Source organism: Martes martes (genome assembly GCF_963455335.1).
Source record: "Martes martes genome assembly, chromosome: 3".
NCBI classification, from domain to species: domain Eukaryota; kingdom Metazoa; phylum Chordata; class Mammalia; order Carnivora; family Mustelidae; genus Martes; species Martes martes.
Genome location: NC_137890.1, coordinates 56,318,070 through 56,341,913, shown reverse-complemented (window position 1 = coordinate 56,341,913; position 23,844 = coordinate 56,318,070). Strand labels below are relative to the sequence as shown.

At 33.7% G+C, this 23,844-nt stretch overlaps 2 protein-coding genes across 6 annotated transcripts in view; both read left to right on the top strand.

Moving 5' to 3' along the window:
• CPB2 (carboxypeptidase B2) overlaps positions 1-1,823 on the top strand; it is a 56,639-nt gene extending 54,816 nt beyond the window's left edge. The window contains exon 11 of the mRNA XM_080799122.1: positions 1,073-1,823. Coding sequence (XP_080655248.1) covers positions 1,073-1,257 — 185 coding nt within the window. The 3' untranslated portion in view covers positions 1,258-1,823. The remainder of the gene's footprint in view (positions 1-1,072) is intronic.
• Positions 1,824-2,017: 194 nt separating this feature from the next.
• Positions 2,018-23,844, top strand: part of ZC3H13 (zinc finger CCCH-type containing 13) — a 100,597-nt gene continuing 78,770 nt past the window's right edge. For all 5 annotated transcript variants that reach the window (XM_080798711.1, XM_080798713.1, XM_080798712.1 and 2 more), the window contains exons 1-4: positions 2,018-2,370; positions 8,730-8,855; positions 9,166-9,275; positions 11,967-12,078. In XM_080798711.1, coding sequence (XP_080654837.1) covers positions 8,739-8,855; positions 9,166-9,275; positions 11,967-12,078 — 339 coding nt within the window. In that variant the 5' untranslated portion in view covers positions 2,018-2,370; positions 8,730-8,738. The remainder of the gene's footprint in view (positions 2,371-8,729; positions 8,856-9,165; positions 9,276-11,966; positions 12,079-23,844) is intronic.

Here is a 23,844-nt window from a genome sequence, read left to right as displayed (position 1 = left end):
GCTTAGAAGAAATTAATTAATTTACTAACATATATTTCTCTAAAATAAATCAAAGATAAAATATTTTAATATAAACACTCTGCCATAAACCAAGCTGAAAGCTAAATAACCAAATAAGAAAACAAATTCACCTATTACACAAGGCTATTGACACTAATGTTGCTATTATAAAGAATCTGTAAAATCAAATGAGTAGAAAAATGAGCAAAGACAACTGATAAAAATTATAATGCTGGACAATAAATATACCAAATAAAACGTTTAATTCAGTGGTAATCAAATAAACAAGATTATTCAATAATATTTTCACCCATAAAATGCCCGAAATGCACAATTCCCTATGCATGTTATGAGAGGGTGAGATGGGTATATTCACACACTGCTAGTATGGAGATGTAAGTTGGTTCAATTCTTTTGAAGGTTATTTGGGAACATGTAGCATAATTGTAAAAAGTACATACTCTTAGACAAGTGAATCTACTTCTAGGTAAGAACATACTAAAGAAACAAAGAAGCAATTAGTGAAAATAAGAAAGTTCATTGTAAAGTTATTTATATCAATTAGAAATTAGAAAAAAATAATCTAAAGGTCTCCAAGTTATTGGAGATTATCCTCAAGTTATTGGAGATAATTATTGAACTTAATTATACTTAATTATATCCAGCTATACTATGTACTATGAGATCATGAAAAATGATAATGTAGATTTGAAGTCATTGATACATAAAGCTGGTCAGGTAGATTATGTTTAGAAGTATTATAAAACTGCATGTATAGGATGATCTTATTTAATACATTTGGAAAAAAATTAAATATGTTAAAACATGCACTGAGGAGAAAGAAACACTAAAATGTTAATGGTGATTATTACTCCTTGGCAGAAATATGGGTAATTTTTATTTTCTTCCTTAACCTGTTTTTCTTCCATCTCTACTTTCTACCAGAAAGTTAGATTACTTAAAAATCAGAAAAAAATAAAGCTGTTTTTATTTTTAGGGGAAAAAAATCCATTTTGTTTGTTAACTTGAGACATCTGGATTTCAAAAATTAATTTCTTTTTTCTTCTTGTAGACCTAGCTCCTGGAGGTTCAGATGACTGGATCTATGACTTAGGCATAAAATATTCGTTTACAATTGAACTTCGAGATAAAGGCAGATATGGATTCTTGTTGCCAGAACGTTACATCAGACCCACTTGCACAGAAGCTCTCGCCGCTATCTCTAAAATAGTCGAGCATGTGATCAAGAATGTTTAATTCCCTTGATTTTCTCGCTCTTCTCTCCTATTTTAATTTACTGATTCCAACAAGACCAAATCATTGTACCCATTCTTCTAAGATTTTATCAGTAGTTTTGAGAAAAGATTTTCCCATTCCTTGCTTTTGTCAAAGAACGAAATAAATGCTACCATAAATTAAGGCAGAAAAGGGCTCACATTTCTTTTTCCTTTTTAAAAAATGTGTACGGATTTTGATTCAGGATGTTTGACTACCCACCTCAAGCAATTTTAATAACCAGTTTCTTGCAGATCATTGGACCGCAAAATAAAAGGGGGTTAGAAGTACATTAAAGATTTCTGCTCCAAATTTTCAATGAACTACTTGCGCCTTTAAAAACACAACCGTGTGTCCTTTGCTCCACAGTAATAAGGGATGGCCCAGAAAGTAGAGGAGTGTCAAAAATAGGACGACACCACCTGCCCGTGCGCAGGAAATCTTTTTGAGCAAATGAATGAACAACTGTAGTTATTTTCAACAACAAATGTGGCATTTACAACAGCTGTTTATTGTAAGAAATTATGTAATAAAAGGAGTAAACTCTCTCTCTTAAATTCACTTTTTATGGGAAACTTTGGCTCTCCCTGGGTCAGGGATTCCACTCCAAGAGTCCCTTCACAAAGCACCGATTAGATGATTTCCACGACACTCCTAGGAGCCGACGTTACGCCCAGGGCCGTGTCTCCGAAGGGGCGGTGCCTGCGCGCTGACGACTAATCTGGCGGCCGGAAGCTGCCTCGGTCCACTGGGGATCAGGGCAAACACTCGACTTCCGGCGGCATTTTGAGTCGGTTCTCCTAGCGGCCTGTTAGTGTTTTCGTTGCTTTTTCTTGCTCTCCAGTCTCTCTTCGTTCGTTTTCGTTCTACATCTCAGTCTCACTTGACCCTACCGAAGCGGCGGGTGGGCTCTGCTTCGCAGCTGCCCCGGGGGCTCCTCGCTAGCCGGTTCCCGGGAGCCGCGCGCGCACCTACTTCTCGTCGTCGTCTTCCCCGGGCTAGGCGCGGGGACAGAGAGTCGCCTCCCCCGCTCCTCGGAGCGGTGGCGGCGGTAGCGCCTCCGGACTGTGCTTGCGACAGGAGCTCGGGAAGGAGGTAAGCTTGAATTATGTGAATTGGTATGGGTATCGGGGAAAAGGCGTTGGACGGACCCGGAATGGGGAGGCCCTTAGTTGTCCTCCATCCCTCTTGGGTCGCGCCAGGATTTTGAGCTCTTTTTGAGCATCCCACCCTTAACTGTGCAAATAGCTCCCTGGGCTCAGGCTTGGTTTCTCGCTCGTGTTCTGATTCCGGCGAGTTTGTTTTTAAGAGGACGGGAATTCAGACAAAAGACTGTTCTGGGTCCCTACCAAAAAAGCTTGGGAACCCTTGCGTAGTATTCTCATTTATATGCACTGGACCGCGGGAGGAATATGGTCTTAGATTTAGAGGCTCCCTCTTTACTCATTCCAGACCTTTAGGAAAAATTATCTTGCTGTTGGTTGTATTTGGTTTTGCTTATTTCCCGGCAGTGATAATTTGACTTGGGTCCTGAAGGTTGAGGAGTGCTACTCTATCTTTACATTCCCTAGGTAGTTACTTTGGGCAGCTATCCGTCAGAAACTAGGGAAGGTGGAGTGAAAGGAGGGAGGATCTGCTGTTTGGCATTACCTCTTTATGAATAGGTTAAAATAATGTATGTGGCTGGAAAATCATTCAGAGTTGATATTACTGAGTGATGTTGGTAGGATCCTGTTTGTGGAGCCATATCTTAAGCTATTTGGTTATATTGTGAGGTTTTCACATACTTGGAACTACTCCGAAAATTACAGGCATAGACTGGCCCTTCAGGGCTTTTTTTTTTTTTTTTAAATAATTTTAAAAGTTTGGAAAATATCTTCACACCTCAACTTTTCAAAGTCCATGGTACTGTTGCAGTTAATCTAAGTGTTTATGCAGTACAATCCATGCATGCGTATATGGTGCCAGTTAGTGGAGTCTAGTTTTGTAATATTTGAAATTACTGGCTTTAGTACCTAAGCGACAATATTTTTAAGAGTTTTGTGGACATGATCTGTAGATTTTCAAATAATTTCCGATTTCTTAATGAAATATTTAGATTATAGGATGACAGTTTAAACAAGAGACTGCTAAGAATGTTGATGCAGGTATTTAGCAATTTGTATCAGTAAAAATAGTTGCACCATGAAACTTAGACTTTTACTGTGTGAATCTGGTAGGATCCAATTCTATCAAATGCATGCCTCTTACTGGCTTCCTAATTCTCACAGATTCAAAATGAATATTGATTCCATATTTAAGATATGCAAATCAATCCATTTTCATATTGGTAAATTAATACTAAAATTAATCAGGTGGATGCTATTTTCACTTCTGTACAAGTTATTAGAATTTTAGTAAGTTGTAAGTGTTAGTTTGTATTACAGTATGCACTGGCAGTTAAATATAGACAGCACAATTGTTTAATTGACGTTTATTTGAGGAGTTGGTTTTCAGTGGATGTTAGTCTTCCCCACCTCCCCCAACCCAGTTCTCCATTTCATGTAGAGTTGGAGCTATTTAAGTAGATATTTAATAACTGTTGAAAGTTAACTGGTGTTGGGGCGCCTGGGTGGCTCAGTGGATTAAGCCGCTGCCTTCGGCTCAGGTCATGATCTCAGGGTCCTGGGATCGAGCCCCGCATCGGGCTCTCTGCTCAGCGGGGAGCCTGCTTCCCCTTCTCTCTCTGCCTGCCTCTCTGCCTACTTGTGATCTCTCTATCTGTCAAATAAATAAATAAAATCTTTAAAAAAAAAAAAAAGAAAAGAAAGTTAACTGGTGTTGCTGTTTAAAGTGTCTTTATTCTTTTTTGATAGAATGCATGTTGCAGTTCTGTTTATTTCACTTTATAGTAGTTACTAGCATTGCCTATTTTCTGTTCATAGTCTTTTTAACAAATTTTTTTTCTGCACAGTGCTACAGTATTGCCTTGCTCATAGTGGTATAGTCAGTGTAGTTCTGTTAATTCTGTTTGGAATTAAAGTTGGAATTGTTTTAGTCTCTTTTTTTGTTGTTATTTTGTTTTTGGTTTTGCTTTAGTCTGTCTTTAAGCAACCTGTGAGATTGTTTTAGAAAGTTATTTTTTTAAAAATATTCTCCCAGACTATGCATCAAATAAACAACTTTTTTCTTTAAAAAATATGAACTATAAATAGTAAGAGACCTTATTTTTAATATAAACCTTTAAATTTTAGAACCTCAGTGGATAAGAATTTATTCTACTAGTTAGTACATTTATGTAGTTTTAATTGTTTAATTACATGACAGTTTCCTAATATTATGCTGCAGCTTATCCAGGTTAAAAAGATATATATGCTTTTATTTGTGCTGGGGAAGGATGCGGCCTCAACAAGATGTAATTATGGATTAAATACTAGAATTGATACATGTTTTATCGACAAGATTTTAGTATGTAGGCCTCAGCAGTCATTGATCATTTGTATGTTTCCCCTTTCTTAGCCATATTTCTAGGGTGTAGCTTTGAGTACATTGTGATATTTTAAGTTTTGGAGGGAGAAAGGGAACTGTTCCCATTTATTAAGACCCTCTTGTTGTATTTTAATAGGTTCAAACTCTGTCCCCTTTTTTTTCAATTGAAAATATATCATAAAAACCTTGATATTTATTTACTCTTCAAATGGAGGGGAGAAATGGAAAAATAACTCCATAGACTTTCACCAATGTCACCTGGGCTTTGATAATGATGGTGTTTGGGAGAGATATAAAGACATGATGATGTGGGTGAAAGTGTAATGACACCTTGAAATCAAAGTTTAATTTGAAAACAAAACTGGAGGGAAAAGATTTAAAGTCTCTGAGATAGGGAAGACTTTTTTTTTTTTTTTTAAGATTTTATTTATTTATTTGACACAGATCACAAGTAGGCAGAGAGGCAGGCAGAGAGAGAAAGGGAAGCAGGCTCCCTGCTGAGCAGAGAGCCCTATGTGGGGCTCGATCCCAAGACCCTGGGATCATGACCTGAGCTGAAGGCAGAGGCTTAACCCACTGAGCCACTCGGGTGCTAGACTTTAATATTTACATTTTTATTTTATTGTTTCTAAGTTTTCTTACATACTTTGAAGCATTTGCTCATTGAAGCCTGTTCAGATACTAATTTAAAAAGGTTTTTATCCCTTCCTCAGTTAAATCTACATTTTATTAGATTGTGGTATTTATTTAGGTCCCTTTGAGGGCCCAAATTTTTAGATTGAAAATTCTAATTAAGTCATTTTATTTGGTAACATACATTTAAATTAATAAATTAACATATATGAGTAAGTGTTTTTCTGGTGTATTACAGATTATGTGTATATATTCAGACAAATAGTGTTTAAATTATATTTTGTATTCTTTATAAGCATAAAGCATTTTATCTTCGTCAATCATGAATATTTCAGTAATAATATTTCAAAAACTTATTATTGCTGACTACTGATAGAAGTTCCTAGATAGATGACCAGAAGAATTCCCCTTCTTTTCAATTAGAAAACTTCAAGTCCTACTTTTTCCCTTTTGCCTCAGATTTTTTTTTCCTGTGACCTCCCTATAACATAGACCTGGTACTCAAAGTCAGTGCAATTTTAGGAGGAAGTCTGACAATGTTGGATGCTGAGAATATGACTTTTACTTTGCTGTTTTTCCCTAAGTTGAAAGACTCAACAGTAGCTAAAAGTGAAGTTCCAGTGACAATAACTGTGTAGGTGAATCTTGAGTAGTTCTCGATGTCACATGTACAAGCAACTTGTTCTCTGTAGGAAGGTACTTTTTTAGTGGCAGGGATACATACAAGGAGGGGTGTTAAGATCCCATCAGTCCTCACTTGTTTTTGACATAGTAGTCCAAACCTTTTTAAATCTTCAAAGTTTATGTTCGTGATCTAGGATTAGAGAGAAGCCATGGTTTTCAGGGGTAGGTCAAGGGAGTAGCAGAGTGCTGATCCAAGCAACAGGTAATAGAGCAGGAAGAGAAACAGTAGAGTTAATATGTGGAGCCCTCAGAAAAACAAGAAAGGAGATACTAGATGACCAGTGTTTCAGGAACAATAATAAATAGCTGTTGCCCTAATAATGGAAAGCACTATCATTAATTTTTTTGGAGGAGGTGTGTTGGGAGTGGCAGCATGCTGCGGCTGTATAGGAGTTTGGGGAGCAGAACTATTTCCATTGGTAGTGGAGGGAAATATGTAAGGTTAGGGTAAGACAGTGTGGGGGGGATGGTATGCCTGTTTTCCGAGTTCTAAATAACTAATAAGAGCTTATAAGGAACTTTTAGAACTCATTCAATTTTAAGGTTATTAATGTTTTATTTTTTTTTTCAAGATTTCATTTATTTATTTGACAGAGAGATCACAAGTAGGCAGAGAGGGAGGGGGAAGCAAGCTCCCCGCTAAGCAGAGAGCCCAATGTGGGGCTCGATCCGAGGACCCTGAGATCATGACCTGAGCCGAAGGTAGAGGCTTAACCCACTGAGCCACCCAGGCACCCCAATAAATGTTTTAAAAATGGAATTAGTGGATGAAGATTATAATATACATCTCTCTATTAACATTTATAGTAACATAATAAGACTTTGAACATTTGTTTTTGTTCTAAACTTTCCCTGTTTTGTGTGACATACTCACTTTTTATTGATTCCTGCTCAGGTATAAATTATAGAAAGTGGTTTTCTCAGTTAATCAAAGCTTTACATTTTCTAGAAGATGTTTTTTCAGTTCCATTTATCTTGGCCTTCCATTCTATAAAGAACTTTTCAGTTCAGTAAATCAAATGAACAAATGAAATTTTACCAAATTTTACTCTGTAAATTCACATTTGGGCTGAGAATGAAACCAAAGATTATCTTATAGTACTAACTGTTGTATGTAGGGTTGGTTGTATTGTTCCTTATTTGGAGAACAGTTGATACATATGTGGTTTTATGTTGCAACAAAGTCTTACTCATTAATGTGACATCTATGCTAATTCTTAAAGATTTGTAAAGTCATTTTCCGACTTCTTTGAGTCATTAAAAATTAATTACTAAAATGATTGTATTTATATTAAAGAATAAGATACTTTTTTTTTCCAATTTAAAACTACCATATTGTATCATTTCCTGTTTTCCTCTTGGTTTATTATCTTTGTTCATTTGTCAGATGTTGTCCTTACTCTTAAGATTCTTTTAAAAATGTGAACTGAAAAGTATCTTAACCAAATATTGTTTATAATTTTTTTGAACTTTTGATTTGGTACTATCAAGACTTAATTTCCTTTCAAGTGTTATGTCTTCACTTTGAAACCACATTAAAGAACTTCTTGAATTTGTGAATTTTATGGAGACCAGTTCTATACCAAATGGAACTTTTACTTCTTTAGCTACCATTCATTCTAGTAACTTTTGACTATTGATAAGATTTCAACTAATTGTATTATATGAAATGTGATATGGTTTAGTTTTTTCCCCCCCTCTTTTAGGCAGTTCTTACCCAGTTCCCACAGTGATGTACTAATTTTTTCTAGATCTAGAATTTAATGTTTTTCTCTAACATATATCATAATACTATTATCTGATGTTTTCATTTCCAGTTGAGTCACCTGATTATATACTTAGATTTGTTTTGTTATGGTTTTAGTTTTAAATGTTTTATTTACTTTAGTAAAATATTTTTACAATTTGTCTTGTTTTTAATAATAGTAAAATAGCCTGTTCATCACTTTTAGCGTCTTTGACTTTTATGTCAATATATTATAAGTTACAGAAACAACTTGACTTCTAGTTTTGTAGCCTATTTGAAAGAAAGTCATTTTATCAGCATTGAAATTTCTTTACATTATTGAAAATAAATGTTCTTGATTAGACTGTCCTTTTCCAGCTCTGTTAAGATAGAGAAAATATTAAATAGTTTGCATTTTTCTCCCAAGCTGATTCTTGGAATATACCTAATGTTGCAAGCTGTATAAAGCATAATTTCTACTATCAGTAAAATTCTCACCTGATTTTATTTTCCCATTCTCTTTGACATGGCTTTCTTTTCCAGTTAACTACCTTATGGAGAATGATAGCACAACTTTTCTTTAAAAGATAGTTAACAAATTTTGAAACTTTTATAAAGAACTTAGAAACTAAGTATTTTATAGTTGTTTTCTGAGGTTGAATGTACTACGAAAATTGTGCAAGTAGAATCTTATTCTACACTCTGCAGAAGAGTAAAAATTCTAGCCAACAGATTTCGGCATTGTTACAAGTTCACTAGTGTGGCATGCCTTAGAAGATACCTTCTGTTTACCTGTGACCTCTCCTATGCCTTTTTTCTCCTGAGAAAAATTCCCCACAGTTTTACAGTGTTATCTACAGCTTTATCTACGTATAAGTTATGAGCTCAGTTAACTTAAAGCTGAAGAATTTTACAGTTTTGCCTCTCTCTTTTTTGGTTAAAGTAGTACAAAATGTCAAAAATTAGAAGGAAGGTCACAGTGGAAAATACCAAGACCATATCTGATAGCACATCCCGAAGACCCAGTGTGTTTGAGAGGCTTGGACCCAGCACTGGCAGTACAGCAGAGGTGAGTTGTCACTAGCTCAGTCACAGGGGTTATCTTTTAATCCTGTTCTTGAATACTGACTTGCATCATAAGGTGAACAGGTTGTTGTATTGTAGGAATGTTTGATAAATTTTTAAAACTGAGTTTCATAAAGGAGTGAAGAGTAATAATTTTTACGGTTTTTTTGTCCTGATGTTTTTATTGTTTGGGGAATGAATAATGTGTCTCAGGGTAGCTGGAATTTTGGTAGCATTTGTTTTAATTTTGTCCCACTAGCATCTTTTTTTCCAGAAATAAATATGAAATTTACATAGTAATGTCTGTCTCTTAGACACAGTGCCGTAACTGGCTGAAGACTGGCAACTGCCTCTATGGAAACACATGTAGATTCGTACATGGCCCTTCACCCCGTGGTAAAGGTTATAGCAGCAATTATAGAAGGTAAATTAAGAACTTTGAATTGTTCGTATAATATTAGAAGATAGCTTTTGTAATTTATCTAGTATAAAAATCTGAAATACAAGCGTATATTTAATCAGATTTTTCTCTTTTGGTGGTGGTCTTATCAATAGTCAAAGATCAACAAGATCTTTTTAGTTCATTTTGAGATTAATAAAATGTATGCTCTAATATTATTTGCTCAGTATTTACTGTTTTTGCCAGTAGATTTTTTTTTATAATATACATATGACTTACATCCCCCACACCTAGTTATGTACTTAAGATGATTTAAGAGCAGAATTTCATGGATTTACTTTTACTGAGGAAAGACTATTTTAACTCTTAAAAAAATAAAATTTAACAAGGATATAATTTTAGCTTTTTAAAGTGTTCTGAATTCAGATCTTAATGACATGAGACTGTCTACTGCAACCTCTGTCCATTAAAATGCATTTGCCAAATCCCTTATCACAATGTATTAATGTAAATGAAAACATGTACTTATATGTAGGTAAAGGTCCTATTACCTGTTTAGGACATCTTTTTGCCTTTGATAAAGGCAAAGCTAAATGAAACTTTTCCTAATAAAGACCTTTCATTTTTCTTTCAGTTCAGTTCATAATGGTTATATTATGGTGTTAAATATGTAACATATGTAGACACAAAAACAGTTTAAACTTGATTGGTAAACAAATAGTTAACAAAGTCCTAAAACTAGATGTGCTTATTGCTTTGGTTACAGCGATAGTATAAAAGCTGAACATTAGTATTTGCAGATTTTTAAAAAAATTCTTCTTAAATGTGTGTGTGTGTTTGTGTATAGATTTTGAAGCTTAAGAGAATTTAAAATTCAGACCCTTAACTGACTTTCTGTTCACTTAAATGTACATTTTACTTTACTCGTGATGCTGAATACTCTGTTTTATTTGTATTTAGATTGTCATCTGTGCCTTCTATTAATGTGGGAAAACCAGTTCTTAACATATGTTTAATTATCTGTGTAAATATACACTTAGGGAAAATGTTCCAGTAATTTTAATGTTTTGTTCATATTATTACAACACTTTTAATACATACTTTAATTCATCTGTGAAATTTATTATTAACTGACAAAATTTTTATACAAGAGGTAATTTTAAGGAAAATGGCAGAGAAATTTATCTAAAATGGGAAAAAAATAGTGTCATTACTAGACTTAGAATAAAGGATTTTTTGTTGTTATTTTGTGTGTGTTTTTCCATTTGATAACCCCCTTTGGATTTCTTTTTTTCCTTTTTTTATAGGGATGAAAATACAGTTCATAACGTGATGGAAAGAAAAGCAGTGTATTTCAGAAATGCTTTGTCACAAAATATTTAAATCATTTACTGAGCACTCATTGTATGTAGAGTACTCTGTTAGGTGCTGCTTAGGGTTTTAATTAATAAAAATTTTCTTATATATATATTATATGTATAAATATAAATATATATATATATTTAATAAATTGTCTTATTATATAAAGGAGGCCAGGACACATAAGATGTACATGCTCATCATAATTATAATTTAGAACATTTAAGTACTGGTTTTTAATAATTTCCACTTTTAAACTCAGATTTACTATTAAAACATTTAATACAGTCCTTTAAAATGTGCATATAGGTATTAATGAGAGCCTTTAAAGTGAATTAACTGAAATTATTTCTTCATTAATCATGTAACTTGTATTGATTGATAAAAGAATTGATTTGATTGATAACTATGACTTGAATACATGCAAATGTTTATGTGATTTGTTTATATCCTTAAAAATTATATACTTATCCTTATATACTTATTCTTAAAAAATATTAATATATTATACAGTATTTTTTGGTGACTAATGAGGGACATACCACTCCTTAACTTCTATTGCCCTTTTTAAAAGAATATTCAAGGAATACTCATTAAAGGCAATGTGTTTTTCATGTCTGCTTTGTTTTCTCACTTAATAATGGTATAAAAATAATTGGCAAGCCATTTTTCACATTTTCAGTATGAATTATGAATGCTTAGGAGTGTTGAATATAAATGTGTACGATTTTCCTTAATTAAAAAGAAATCTATCACCTAAATCTTGCTTTGAATCCATTAATTATTTTCTGTTCTGAAATAATTTCAAATTTTAAGAAAAGTTATAAGAATAACACAAAACAACTCTGTATCCTGTGGTTCTTAAGATGGGTAATTCTCAGTTGTCAGTGTTGCATCCAGCCACATGCATGTATACATGATAATACTGTTATTTCTTGATTAATTTTACAACATTGTTATTTAAAACTTTATCTTTCTGCTTTTTACTTTCAAATATAACTAATACCTTTATGTGATTTTTAGAAAAACAAATTAAACTGTTAATTACAAATTCCTTTTTCTTGACTCACATACAGTTTCTTATTCATGTCGCCAGTACCTGCCACCCCATGGAATTTTAGTGTATACATTTCTGATTGTCATGGGGAGAAAATTTGTAAGTGATGCTCATATTTTTTATATATTAATATTTAAGCCAAAGCAAATTAATTGTTTTTCTGAACATTAGGAGCCACAGAAAGAAACATTGAGATTCGTGAGTTATTTCTGTAGATATATTCTTACAAACATTATAAAAATATAGATTTTTGTTGTTTTGTTTTGTTTTTTGTTTTGTTTTTGTTTTCTGGTTCAAAGGTCACCAGAAAGGCCTACAGGGGATCTTAGAGAAAGAATGAAGAACAAGCGCCAAGATGTGGACACTGAGTCCCAGAAACGAAATACAGAGGACTCATCCTCACCTGTTAGGGTAGGAATGAATTTCCCAAAACAAAGTTAAATTTCAGTAGTAATTTATTACTTATGTTCCATTTACGTTATTATCTTGTGTGCTAAATATATGGTAGATGTGTAATACCACAGTATAATGTTTTATATAGATAATGTAATGTAGAGAAAAAAGTCCTCTGGGAAAACTCTTAATTCTCTGAATCAATCCTTGGTGGTAAAGATGAAGGGAATTGGTTAGCAGAGCTCAGGCTGAACGTCATAGGATTTCTGTATCTTGGAAGGCATCATGAGTATCTAAAAGTATTCTTAAATTTTCAGAATTCAGCCAGCCATCATATCCTGCTTGTTTCCAAGAAAGATTGAAGTGGGTTATAGTAGATCATTTAGAATTTAAAACAGTGAAAGTAAGGCATGGTGGTGACAGAAACTGAACTAGAGAACTTAAGGAAAGGGAAGCTCATGTGACCACAAAATTTAATGGTGAATTTCTTGGCAATGAAACCAAAAGAGAAATCTATTTTATGATACAGCTCATTGAATAAAAGAAAACATCAGTGTTTCAGATATGGAAATCTCGTCCTCAGCTAGTTTTTTAAAAGAAATTTATGTATATGTATTTGTATCAGTTTTACTGGGATATAATCCACATAACATAAAATTCGTCCATTTAAAACGTACAGTTTGGTGGTTTTTTTGTGTATTCTCAGAGTCATGCAACCATCACCACAATCAATTTTAGAGCATTTTCATTATCCAAAGGAAAAACCTTTAATGGTTATACCTGTATCATCTGACTGATCACCAGCCTTACGCAACCACTGTGCCACTTACTGTCACTCTAGATTTGCCTGTTCTGGATGTTTCATATAAGTGGCTTTGTTTTTGACTTGTGTCTTTCACCTACTATAGTGTTTTCAAGGTTCATGAAAGATTATTAGGATATATCAATATTTTAGTCCTTGTTTTTGCCAAATAATATTCCACTGTATTTATATATCACCTTTTGTTTATCCATTATTAATTGATGAACATTTGGGTTGTTTCCATTTTTTGGCTTTTATGTATAACATTGCTGTGAACATCCATAAATAGTTTTTTGAGTGACCTATATTTTCATTTCTCTTGGGTTTATATCTAGAAGTAGAATTGCTGAGTCATGTACTAACTGTATGTTTAATTTTTTGAGAAACTGCTAGGTGGTTCTCCAAAGCAGTTATACCATTTTGCATTCTTTCCAGCAGTGTATGAGGATTTCAGTTCTCTACATCTTTGTCAGCATTTGCTGTTACTGAACTCTTTGATTAGAGCTGTCTTAATGATTATGAAGTGGTAATCTTACTATAGTTTTTGCATTTCTCTGATGGCTAATGATATTGGACGTCAGTGATATTGAACAATAAGATGTGCTTATTGGCTATCTGCATATCTTCTCTAGAAACATGTCTTTTCAGATCTTTGCCTTTTCTTATTTTGGGTTATCTTTTTATTGTTGATTTGTAACAACTCTCTCTATATTTTAGATACAAATTCCTTATTTATGATTTGCAAAAATTTTCTTTCATTCTGTGGGTTATCATTTTATGTTCTTGATGATGTCCTCAAAAGCACAAATGTTTTTAGTTTGATGAAATCCAATTTATCTGTTTCTGTTGTTGTTTGTGCTTTAGGTGTCTTATCTAAGAAACCATTGCCCAATTCAGGGTCACAAAGATTCGTGCCTTGTTTTCTTCAAAGAATCTATGAGCTTTAGCTTTAGCTTTGAACCATTTTGAGTTAGTTTTGTTTATGGTCCAGCCTTATTCTTTTTTATGTGGATATCTTAGTAGTCTCATAATCTTTTTTATTAAAATTATTGAATTGTTTAAAGAGAAACCTTTCTGATAATTTAAGCTACATAGAGGCTTGCTTATAACAGTTTTGATCCTTGATTTAAAAAGCTGCATTACAGTTTTACATTATAGTTTGTAGAGACTTAAATTCGGGAACCTAAAGTAATACACTTTTAAGTATATAGTTTTCTAATGTCTGATGATACATAATACTGTTTAGAATTCTCAGATAGTAGTTCTCAGCTAGAAGAATGTACATATAAGAATTCTTTTGGAGGAGAGATAGCTTTTTGTGAAATACATTGCTGATACTCTATCCTTGATCTACTGAATTAGAATTTCTGGATAGGGGCTGAGCATGTGTATTGTATTTTGGAATAACCGATTAACTCAGAATAAGGAATGAACTCCATGATTTGCTGGTAAGGTTCAACAGCCACTTGGGGAAAAAAGCCATGCTTTGTAGGATTTACCAATTTCTTTGGCATAAATGCTCCCATCCTGGTCAGTTTCAAGCTAGCAAAGTGGTATCACTGAATACAAAGTTGGGAAAAATACTTGTTTTCACACCATTTATTTTTCACACGTACACACATATAAATGTAATCAACCTCAAGAGTAAAATGTGCTGAAATATTTAGGAAGTGAGTTTTGAATAATAGTTAACTTTGTTTTTATTATTTGTGTAATTGTTAGTTTGTAGGATTTAATTTTTAATCATAACTGTGTTTAAAAATGGCTTGTACAGTTCCTAAAAATTTAATAGGTGGCTCTTGTGAGTCATTGTGAACTGGTCCTAACACAGCACTACATGGACTATAGTTCAAAAGGCAAACATCTAGAATTCATATTCTGAAGACATTATTTTAGGAATTTTTTTTAACTCTGCTGTCAGTTTCCTTATCTGTAAATGGAGGCCATAGCCCTATCAGTGTGTTGCTGTGAAGAAAATATATGTAAAGCAAGTAACATGAGTGACTGATCCATGATGACTATTTAATAAATCGCCTGTACAGTATTAGAATAACTCTTGGCTTTTCCTCTCTAATACAGATTGGTGTTATGCTCTTAATAGGAGATGGACATCAGCATTGGAGATTTAGGTTGTTAACAGGTGTCTAAATCCAAGTGTGTTTCAGATCATAAAGGTTTATATGTTCAGCATATCAGTTTAGTAGACAGCAGAGTTGGCCATTTCATCAAGGAACTTAAAGCCTGATTCTCACTCCCTAGATGAGAAAGCCCTCTAAGGTGGTGAGTATCATGCACACCTACGGGTTATAGTAACAAGAGTGATCAGGTTTTAGGAAATTCCCTATCCAAACTTAGGGAAAAGTGTTAGTAAGCTAGGATAGTAACAAGAGTGATCAGGTTTTAGGAAATTCCCTATCCAAACTTAGGGAAAAGTGTTAGTAAGCTAGGAAATTCCCTATCCAAACTTAGGGAAAAGTGTTAGTAAGCTAGGAAAAGTGTTACTAAGCTAGTAAGTTAGTAAGCTTGAGTGATCTGACAGGATAACAAATGCTGAGCATTTCTGTGATACATTCCTAGTGCAACACAGACGTCTGTCGATCTTTATGTAATGGACTTCTATGGGAAAGTCAGGTCTAGTTTAGGTAGGGGCAGCTGCAGGTTAGATAACATAGAGTAGCTAAGAGAGGTTAAGGTACAAACTTACTGTAATTCTACTCCTCCTCTGCCCCCGAATTCAGCTCCACTGTGTTTGAGTTACGAGGTTGATAACCCGTGATCTTGTGGGGAGATAAATTCATAAATAGGTAAATTGTAATTCTATAGAGTATGGTAGTATGACAGAGAGAGATGAGCAAAACCTGCAGTGGAAGGAATAAATAACTTCCTGGGGAACCAGAGAACCATTTCACAGGGGGAAATGACATTTGCACTGAGTGTAGGAAGGATAGGTGGGATGAAAGAGGGGGTGGTGAAAGTTTAGAAAGAGGAGAAAACCAACACAGTAACAATAAGTAGTTTTAAAGGACTAGTGTGTTTGAGAAACTGTGAAGCTCTATGCCTGATGTATAGAAATTATAGCATGTGAATTTGAGGTGAGGGCTGAAGAGGTAGATTAGGTAGATCAGATTGTGAACAGTCTTAATGTGTCAGTCAGAGCTTGGCAAGAGAAAAGAGATTATATGCCAGGAATCTATTATTCACAGATTCACCTCCAGACCCTGGAACTAGTAAGTTCACTTACTGAATAAATGAAAAGTGATTCTGATGTGTTGCCATGTTTGGAACCCCTGGTGGCCTGGGGTCTGTGCTCCACTGGGGCTGTTAAACACTTGAAATGTGGCTGGTCTGAATTGAGATGTACTGTAAGTGTAAAATACATACTGAATTTCAAAGACTTAATGATGTAAAATAAAAACCAAATAGCTCAATAATTTTTATATTTATATGTTGGAATGACAATATTTTGGATATAGTGGGTTAAAGGTGTTACCAGAATTTTAATTTTCCATTTCTTTCCCCTTTTAATATCGAAACAATAAAATCCCAAATTACATATGTACATATTATTACATATATATCATATTTCTGTTGTAAAGGGCTCTTCTGGACAATCTGAACCAAATTTAACACAGTGGAACTAAATTTAACACAGAGTCTTGAGGTAGAGTCAGTAGGATTTGAAGACCAAAAGAATGAGTGGAGGGAACATGTTAAGCTTAACTGAGCTTTCCAGGACAATAAGATGGAGAGAGAATGAGTTGGATTGTAACCCCTTTTGTATACTAGGCTGAAATCATGGACAACTAATTTTTGACACTATTTTTAGTACTTGTGGGGATACTAATATGTTATACTCCCTGTTGAATTTCAGTTGCATTATCTTATGTTTAACAGTTCCAGAATAACAATTAACAATAATATCACTAATGATAGTATCTCTGAGAACAGTTTAAGATTTCTTTTTAGTTCCTAGGGTATATCTCATTAGGGAAATATACCTGTGAAATCTATTAGGGATATAAAATCAAGTTATTGTATGTCAAGTCTCTTGAAACAGTTCTTCTCTGGGATTGAACCACAAAATTGTTACATTAGTTGGGTTGCTTCATTTAATTTTGATTTTTGTTTTAAGGCTTCTTTTTTCTTTTTGATTTTTTTTTTTTTTAAAGTAAGCTCCATGCCTTGCATGGAGCCCATCATGGGGCCTGAACTCATGACCCTGAGAACAAGACCTGAGCTGAAATCAAGAGTTGGGTGTTTGACTAACTGAGCTACCCAGGCACCCCTTCATTTTGTTTTTTAACCATAAAACATTTACATAGCTGCAAAGTTAAATCTCCAAAACAGGTTACATTCTGAAAAGTCTACCTTTATCTCTTGGTTACTCTACCCTATTCTCTATCGGTAACTACTTTTAACTAGTTTTTGGATTCTTCTGCCACTTTGACACACACACACACACACACACACACACACACACGTGCGCGCGCGCGTGTGCAAATATACATACACATATATGTATATAGGTACATATACAAATTAGGGTTTATGTAGGGGTATTTTTGCTTTTTCTTAGATAAAAGGTAGCACACCGTATACATTTTTATCATCTTGCTCTTTTTATTTATTACTGTATCTAGAAAACTGTTCCATAGGAATATGTAGAGATACTTCTTGTGCCTTTTTGTATTCACATAGTACTTCATTGTATGAATGTACCACATATGGTTTAACCTGTCTTGTCCTGGCAGCCATTTAGGTTATTTCAGTCTTGCTACCACAAACAGAACTACAGTGAATAGCTTTGTGCACTTGTATTTTTGTTTTGGGAGTTTGTTTTGTTTTGTTTTTGTTTTTGTTTTTTAGTGTGTCTTAGGGAGAGATAAATCCCTCAAATGGAACTGCTGTGTCAAGGGTAAATTTCCTATGTAATTTTGCTAAATAATGACCATTCTTTTCACAGCCATACCATTTTGCATTGTTACCAGCAGACAGAGCCTGTTTCTTCTGTGCTTTGCTAGCATATGTAGTCAGATTTTTAAAGTTTTGCCAATTTGATCAGAAAAAATTGTGTTTGTATAATTTTTGTGTTTCTCTTATGAGTGAAGTTGGACATCTTCCTATATTTAAGAACCTTTTTTCTGTGAATTCTTATTTCCTGTCCATTTTTCCATTTTTTTGTGGGTTCTTTATTTTTAGAATCTCTATCTTATAGGGATAATAATTTTTTCATTTATGGTAACAGGTGCAGGTAATTTCCTCAGTTTTTCATTGTTTAATACTTTATTTTTTAGTTTAGGTATATAGCAGAATTGATGAGAATGTACAAAGATTTCCCATATCATTTCTACCTCCACACACTCTCAACCTCCCATACTCTCAACATCCTGAACCAAAATGGTACATTTCTTAAAATTGATGAACTTACACTGACACATCATGATCACTTAAAGTCCATAGTTTATATTAGGGTTTACTCTTGATACTATACATTCTATGGGATTGGACAAATGTATCAAATGACATGTGCTCACCATTATATAGTATCACACAGAGTAGTTTCACTGCCCTAAAAAGTTCTGTGCCTTTCATCATTCTTATCCCCTATCTCCTGGTAACCACTGTTTCTTTTACTGTTTCCACAGCTTTGCCTTTTCCAGAATGCCATATAGTTGCAATGATACAGTATGTTAACTTTTTAGATTGGCTTCTTTTACTTAGTAATATGCATGTAAGGTTATCCCATCTCTGTTTATGCCTTGATAGCTCATTTCTTTTTAACATTGAATAATATTTCATTATCTGGATGTACCACAGTTCAGTTTTCTATTCATCTTTTGAAGGACATCTTTTTTTTTTTTTTTTTTAGATTTTATTTATTTGAGAATGAGAGAGAGAATGAGAGGGGGAAGGTCAGAGGGAGAAGCAGACTCCCTTCTGAGCAGGAAGCCTGATGTAGGACTGGGTTCTGGGACTCTAGGATCATGACCTGAGCTGAAGGCAGTCACTTAACCAACTAAGTCACCCAGGTGCCCCATCTTTTGAAAGACATCTTGGTAGCTTCCAAGTTTCAGCAATTATGAATAAAGCTGCTATAAAATACATCCTTGTGCAGGTTTTGTGTGGGCACAAGTTTTCAATTCATTTGGGTAAAAACCAAGGAATGCTGTTGTAAGATTTTATGGTATGAGTATGTTTAGTTTCCTAAATTTTAGTTTATCTAGTTGAGGGAGTTCCCCTCTATTTCTAGTTTGCTAAGACTTTTTATCACTAATGGGTGTTGGAGTTTGTCAGATGCTTTTATTGGATATCCATATCACTGGATATGATTTTGTCAGATGCTTTTACTGGATAGCCATATCTATGGATATGATCCTATGATTTTTCTTTGCTAATCTCATGTGATAGATTACATTAATTGACTTCTGAATGTTGAACCAACTTTGCATACTTGGTATAAATCCCATTTGGTTGTGTTGTGCATTTCTTTTTATATGTTGATGGACTTGATTTGCTAATATTTTCAGGATTTTCACATCTATGTTCCTGAGAAGTATTTGTCATTACAAGAAAATTGAAATGTCTTTGTCTTGTTTTTGTATTAGGTATTTATGCTGGCTTCATGGAATGAGTCAAGACGTATTCTCTCTCCTTCTAGTTTCTGAAAAAGACTATAGAGAATTGCTGTGATTTCTTTTTTAAATATTTGATAGAATTCACATGTGAATCCATGTGGCCTGGTGCTTTCTGTTTTGGAAGGTTATTATTGATTCAATTTCTTTACTACTTATAGGCTTATTTAAATTATCTGTGAGTTTTGGCAGATTGTCTTTTTTGAGGAATTAGACTATTTCATCTGTTTATCAAATTTACGGTCATGGCATTGTTCATTGTACTCTTTTATTATCCTTTTAACATCCTTGGGATTTGTAGTAATGTCTCCTTTTTTGTTTCTACTGTTACTAACTTAGGTCTTTTCTCTCTCTCTTTTTCTTATTTAGCCTGATTAGAGGCTTATCAATTTTATTGATCTTTTTGAAGACTGACTTTAGGTTTCATTGATTTTTTTTCTCTATTGATGTCCTGTTTTCAATTTCATTGATTTCCACTCTGATTTTTTTTATTATTTATTTTCTTCTTACTTTAGATGTAATTTGCTCTTCTTTTTCCAGTTTTTTAAAATGAGAACTTAGATTATGGATTTTAGATCTTTAGAAATGCTGTAAATCATTCTTCAAACACTGTTTTCACTGCATTCTATAAATTTTGATAGGTTGTATTTCATTTTCATTGTTTTAAAGATTTTATTTACTTAGAGAGGGTGAGTGCATATGCTTGCATGAGCTGGGGGAGGGACAGAGAGAGAGAGAATCAAGCAGACTGTGCTGAGCATGGAGCTGCACCTGGGGCTTGATCCCATGACCCTGAGATCATGTCCTGAGCCAAAATCAAGAGTTAGATTCCTCAACCAACTGAGCCACCCATGCACTCCTCATTTTTATTTTATTTAGTTTGAAATATTTTAAAATTGTTCTTGAGGTTTTTTTCTTTGACCCTTGTGCTAATTAGAAGTGTGTTGCTTGATCTCCACATATTTAGGGTTTTTTCAGCTATCTTTTTGTTACTGATTTCTAGTTTAATTCCATTGTAGTCTGAAAGCAGAGATTGTGTGATTTCTGTTCTTTTAAAAGTGTGTTTTATAGTTGAGATCTGTTTTGTTGAATGTCCCATGTGAGCTTGAGAAAAATATGTATTCTGTTGTTGTTGGATGAAGTAGTCTATAGATGTCAGTTGTTTCCAGTAGATTGATGGTGCTTTTGAGCTCAGCTATGTGCTTACTGTTTTTCTGACTGCTGGATATATCCATTTTTGACAGAGGGGTGTTAAAATCTCCAACTGTAATTGTGATCATTTCTTCTCTTTACAGTTGTATTTCAGTTTTTACCATACATATTTGACACTGTGTTATTAGGCACATATATATTAAGGATTGTTATGTCTTCTTGGAGAATTGACCCCTTTATCATGACATAATGTCCCTTTTTGTCTGTGGTAACTTCACTTGCTCTGAAGTCTGCTCTGTTATTAATGTAGCTACTCCCACTCTTTTGATTAATACTAGCATAGTATATCTTTGTCCATCTCTTTCTTTTACTCTGTATGTGTCTTCATATTTAGGGTTGTTTCTTGTAGACAACATGTATTTGGGTCTTATTTTTTGGTCCACTCTGAGAGTCTCTGGTTTGTTTGTTTTTTAAGATTTTATTTTCTTGAGTAAGAGCATAAGAGAGAGCACAAGCTGGGGGTAGGGGCAGAGGAAGAAGGAGAAGCAGAAGCTGACTCCCCACTGAGCCAGGAGCCTGAGTGGGGCTCCATCCCAGGACTCCTGTAATCATGACATGATTACATTACAAGGCAGCCATTTTACTGACTGAGTCATCCAGGCGCCCCTGACAGTTCCTGTTTTAATTGATGGAGTCCTTTGATGTTTAAACGAAGTATTGATGTAGTTGAATTAATATCTGTTATATTTGTTATAGTTTTCTATTTGTTACCATTGTTCTTTGTTCCTATTATTTTGTCTTCTGCTCTTTGTGCCTGTTGTGGTTTGAATCACACATTTTATATTATTCCAGTTTTCTCTCCTTTTCTAGCATATCGGTTTACTTATTTTTACTTTTTTTAGTGGTTGCACTAGAGTTTGCAGTGTAAGTTTACAACTATTCAAGTCCTTTTTCAAATAACACTGTAGTGCTTCACAGATAGTCCAAGTACTGTATAATAACAAAATATTACTGATTCTTTGCTCTGAAATATCATAAGTGATATTGGGATTTTCTGCTTTTTTAAGGTTTAGTAGAATTCCCATGTGAAACCAACTGAATCTGGTACTGTTTTATGAAGAGTTTTTAATGGAAATTTTGACTTCGTTGAAGTCAGTTTTGTTAAATTGTATTTTTCTAAAAAATTGTTTCCTCTGGATTTTTAAAACTGTATAGAGTTGTGTGGAAATCTCATGTTTTTCTTTATTTTTCTTTGTTCTAGTGCCTATTTTTACTTTGTTATATCTGATTTTGGATGTTTGTGCTTTTCTCCTTTTTCTTGTTTAGCTTAGCCTATGTTTTTTAGTTTTTGGTTTTTGGTTTTAGTTTGTTGTTTTTAGTTTCTGTTTTTAAAAAGTTAGCTTTTGAATTTATAGATTAGTTCTTTTTCTAATATGTTTTTTCTTTTATTCTTTCTTTGGTTTACTGTATTTCTTTTCTTTTTTGAACTGGTTGAGCATTTATTTTCACTTGATTTATATTAGTATCTAATGCTTTAAAGTTTGATAAATGGTTTAGCTGAATTTATGGATCTTATATGTCATGTTTTCATTATTTTTTTCGTAATTCTCCTCTTTAGATTTAGATTTCATCTATGATCCAATAATCTTTTAATTGCATGTTTTACATTTTCAGGTTGAAGAACTTTTTGTTAGTGTGTGTTATTTTGATTGAAAAAGTAACTACTATGTTATTACTCTTTATATTTCTATTTTTTTAACTTAAATGAGATTTTCTTTGTGACTTAAGATATGGTCAGTTTATCTAAATTTTCCCTGTGTGCTTGAAAAGGAGGAGTATTTTCTATTTTTTTAGTTTTCAGGTTCTAGAGTATCTCTAAAACATCGTTGTTTTGATCTTCTGTATTTTTAATATATCTTTGCCTACTTGATCTCTTGGTTTGAGAAGACCTTGTTGAAGTATCTTAGTGGTATGTCTCTGTCTGGTTTTCTCTAAATCTCTTATACTTTCTGCACTTCACTGCTGTTGAGTGCATAGATACAAAGATAATAACTATTCTCTTTTCATTATAATTTTTTTTAAAGCAGTGTTTAGAAATGACTTGAGTTTGGTTATCTGTTGAATGTTCTTTAAAGTATACAGTCTTATTTATTTGTAGCACTGTGTATAATGGAACAAGATAATATAATTTTTGTTATTATTTCATAAGAGAAAATTTCCATTAACCCTATGAGGGGGGTTTTCTTCAGTAGTTACAAATTATAGTACAGTTTCCCCAGTATAGATCTACATTTCTTTATTCTCTGTGTTTCTGTAATAGTGAAAGGATCTGAAATTGTACATCTGTGAATAATTTGAAATTTTAAAATGTCTGGTTGTAGCTATTCTAATAGCTATAGACTGAGCTGAGTTTTGGGGCTAATGTTCGGGCCAAAAATCAGTGAACCATTGTTCATTTTTTAAAGTTTTTACCCTTCACCAAAAGTGTCCAATTGAGGAGTTTAATGAAAACATTAAGGTGAGAACCATAATCTCAATAGTAGTTTTTTCCAGTTGTTAATAGTTTTTCTTTTAAAGATTTTATTTATTTATTTGACAGACGGAGATCACAAGTAGACAGAGAAGCGGGCAGAGAGAGAGAGGAGGAAGCAGGCTCCCCGCTGAGCAGAGAGCCCGATGCAGTGACACCAGAGTCCTGGGATCGTGACCTGAGCCGAAGGCAGAGGCTTTAACCCACTAAGCCACCCAGGCGCCCCTTGTTAATAGTTTTGATATAATATGTGGTAGTAAATTACAAAGAAGAAAAATTTAGATTAACATTAATTGTAGAGCTTCTGACAGAAAATGAAGAATTCACTAATGACATTAGTGTTTTGTGAAACTAAGTGTATTTTTAGAATAATAGGGTTTGGAATCATTCTCTTTTTTTAAGATTTTTAAAAGATTTTTAAGATTTTTTATTTTTTTTATTTTAGAGATATAGAGAGCGGGAGTAGGGGGGAGGAACAGTGGGAGAGGGACAAGCAGACTTTTGAGCACAGAGCCTGACATGCGGCTTGATGCCATGACCCCAAGATCACGACCTGAGTGGAAATCAAAAGTTGGACGATTAACCAACTGAGCCACCCAGGTGCTCCTGGAATCATTATTCCTTAAAAATAAGAGACACTTAAAAAAAGAAAAATTCTTGTGTTTAAA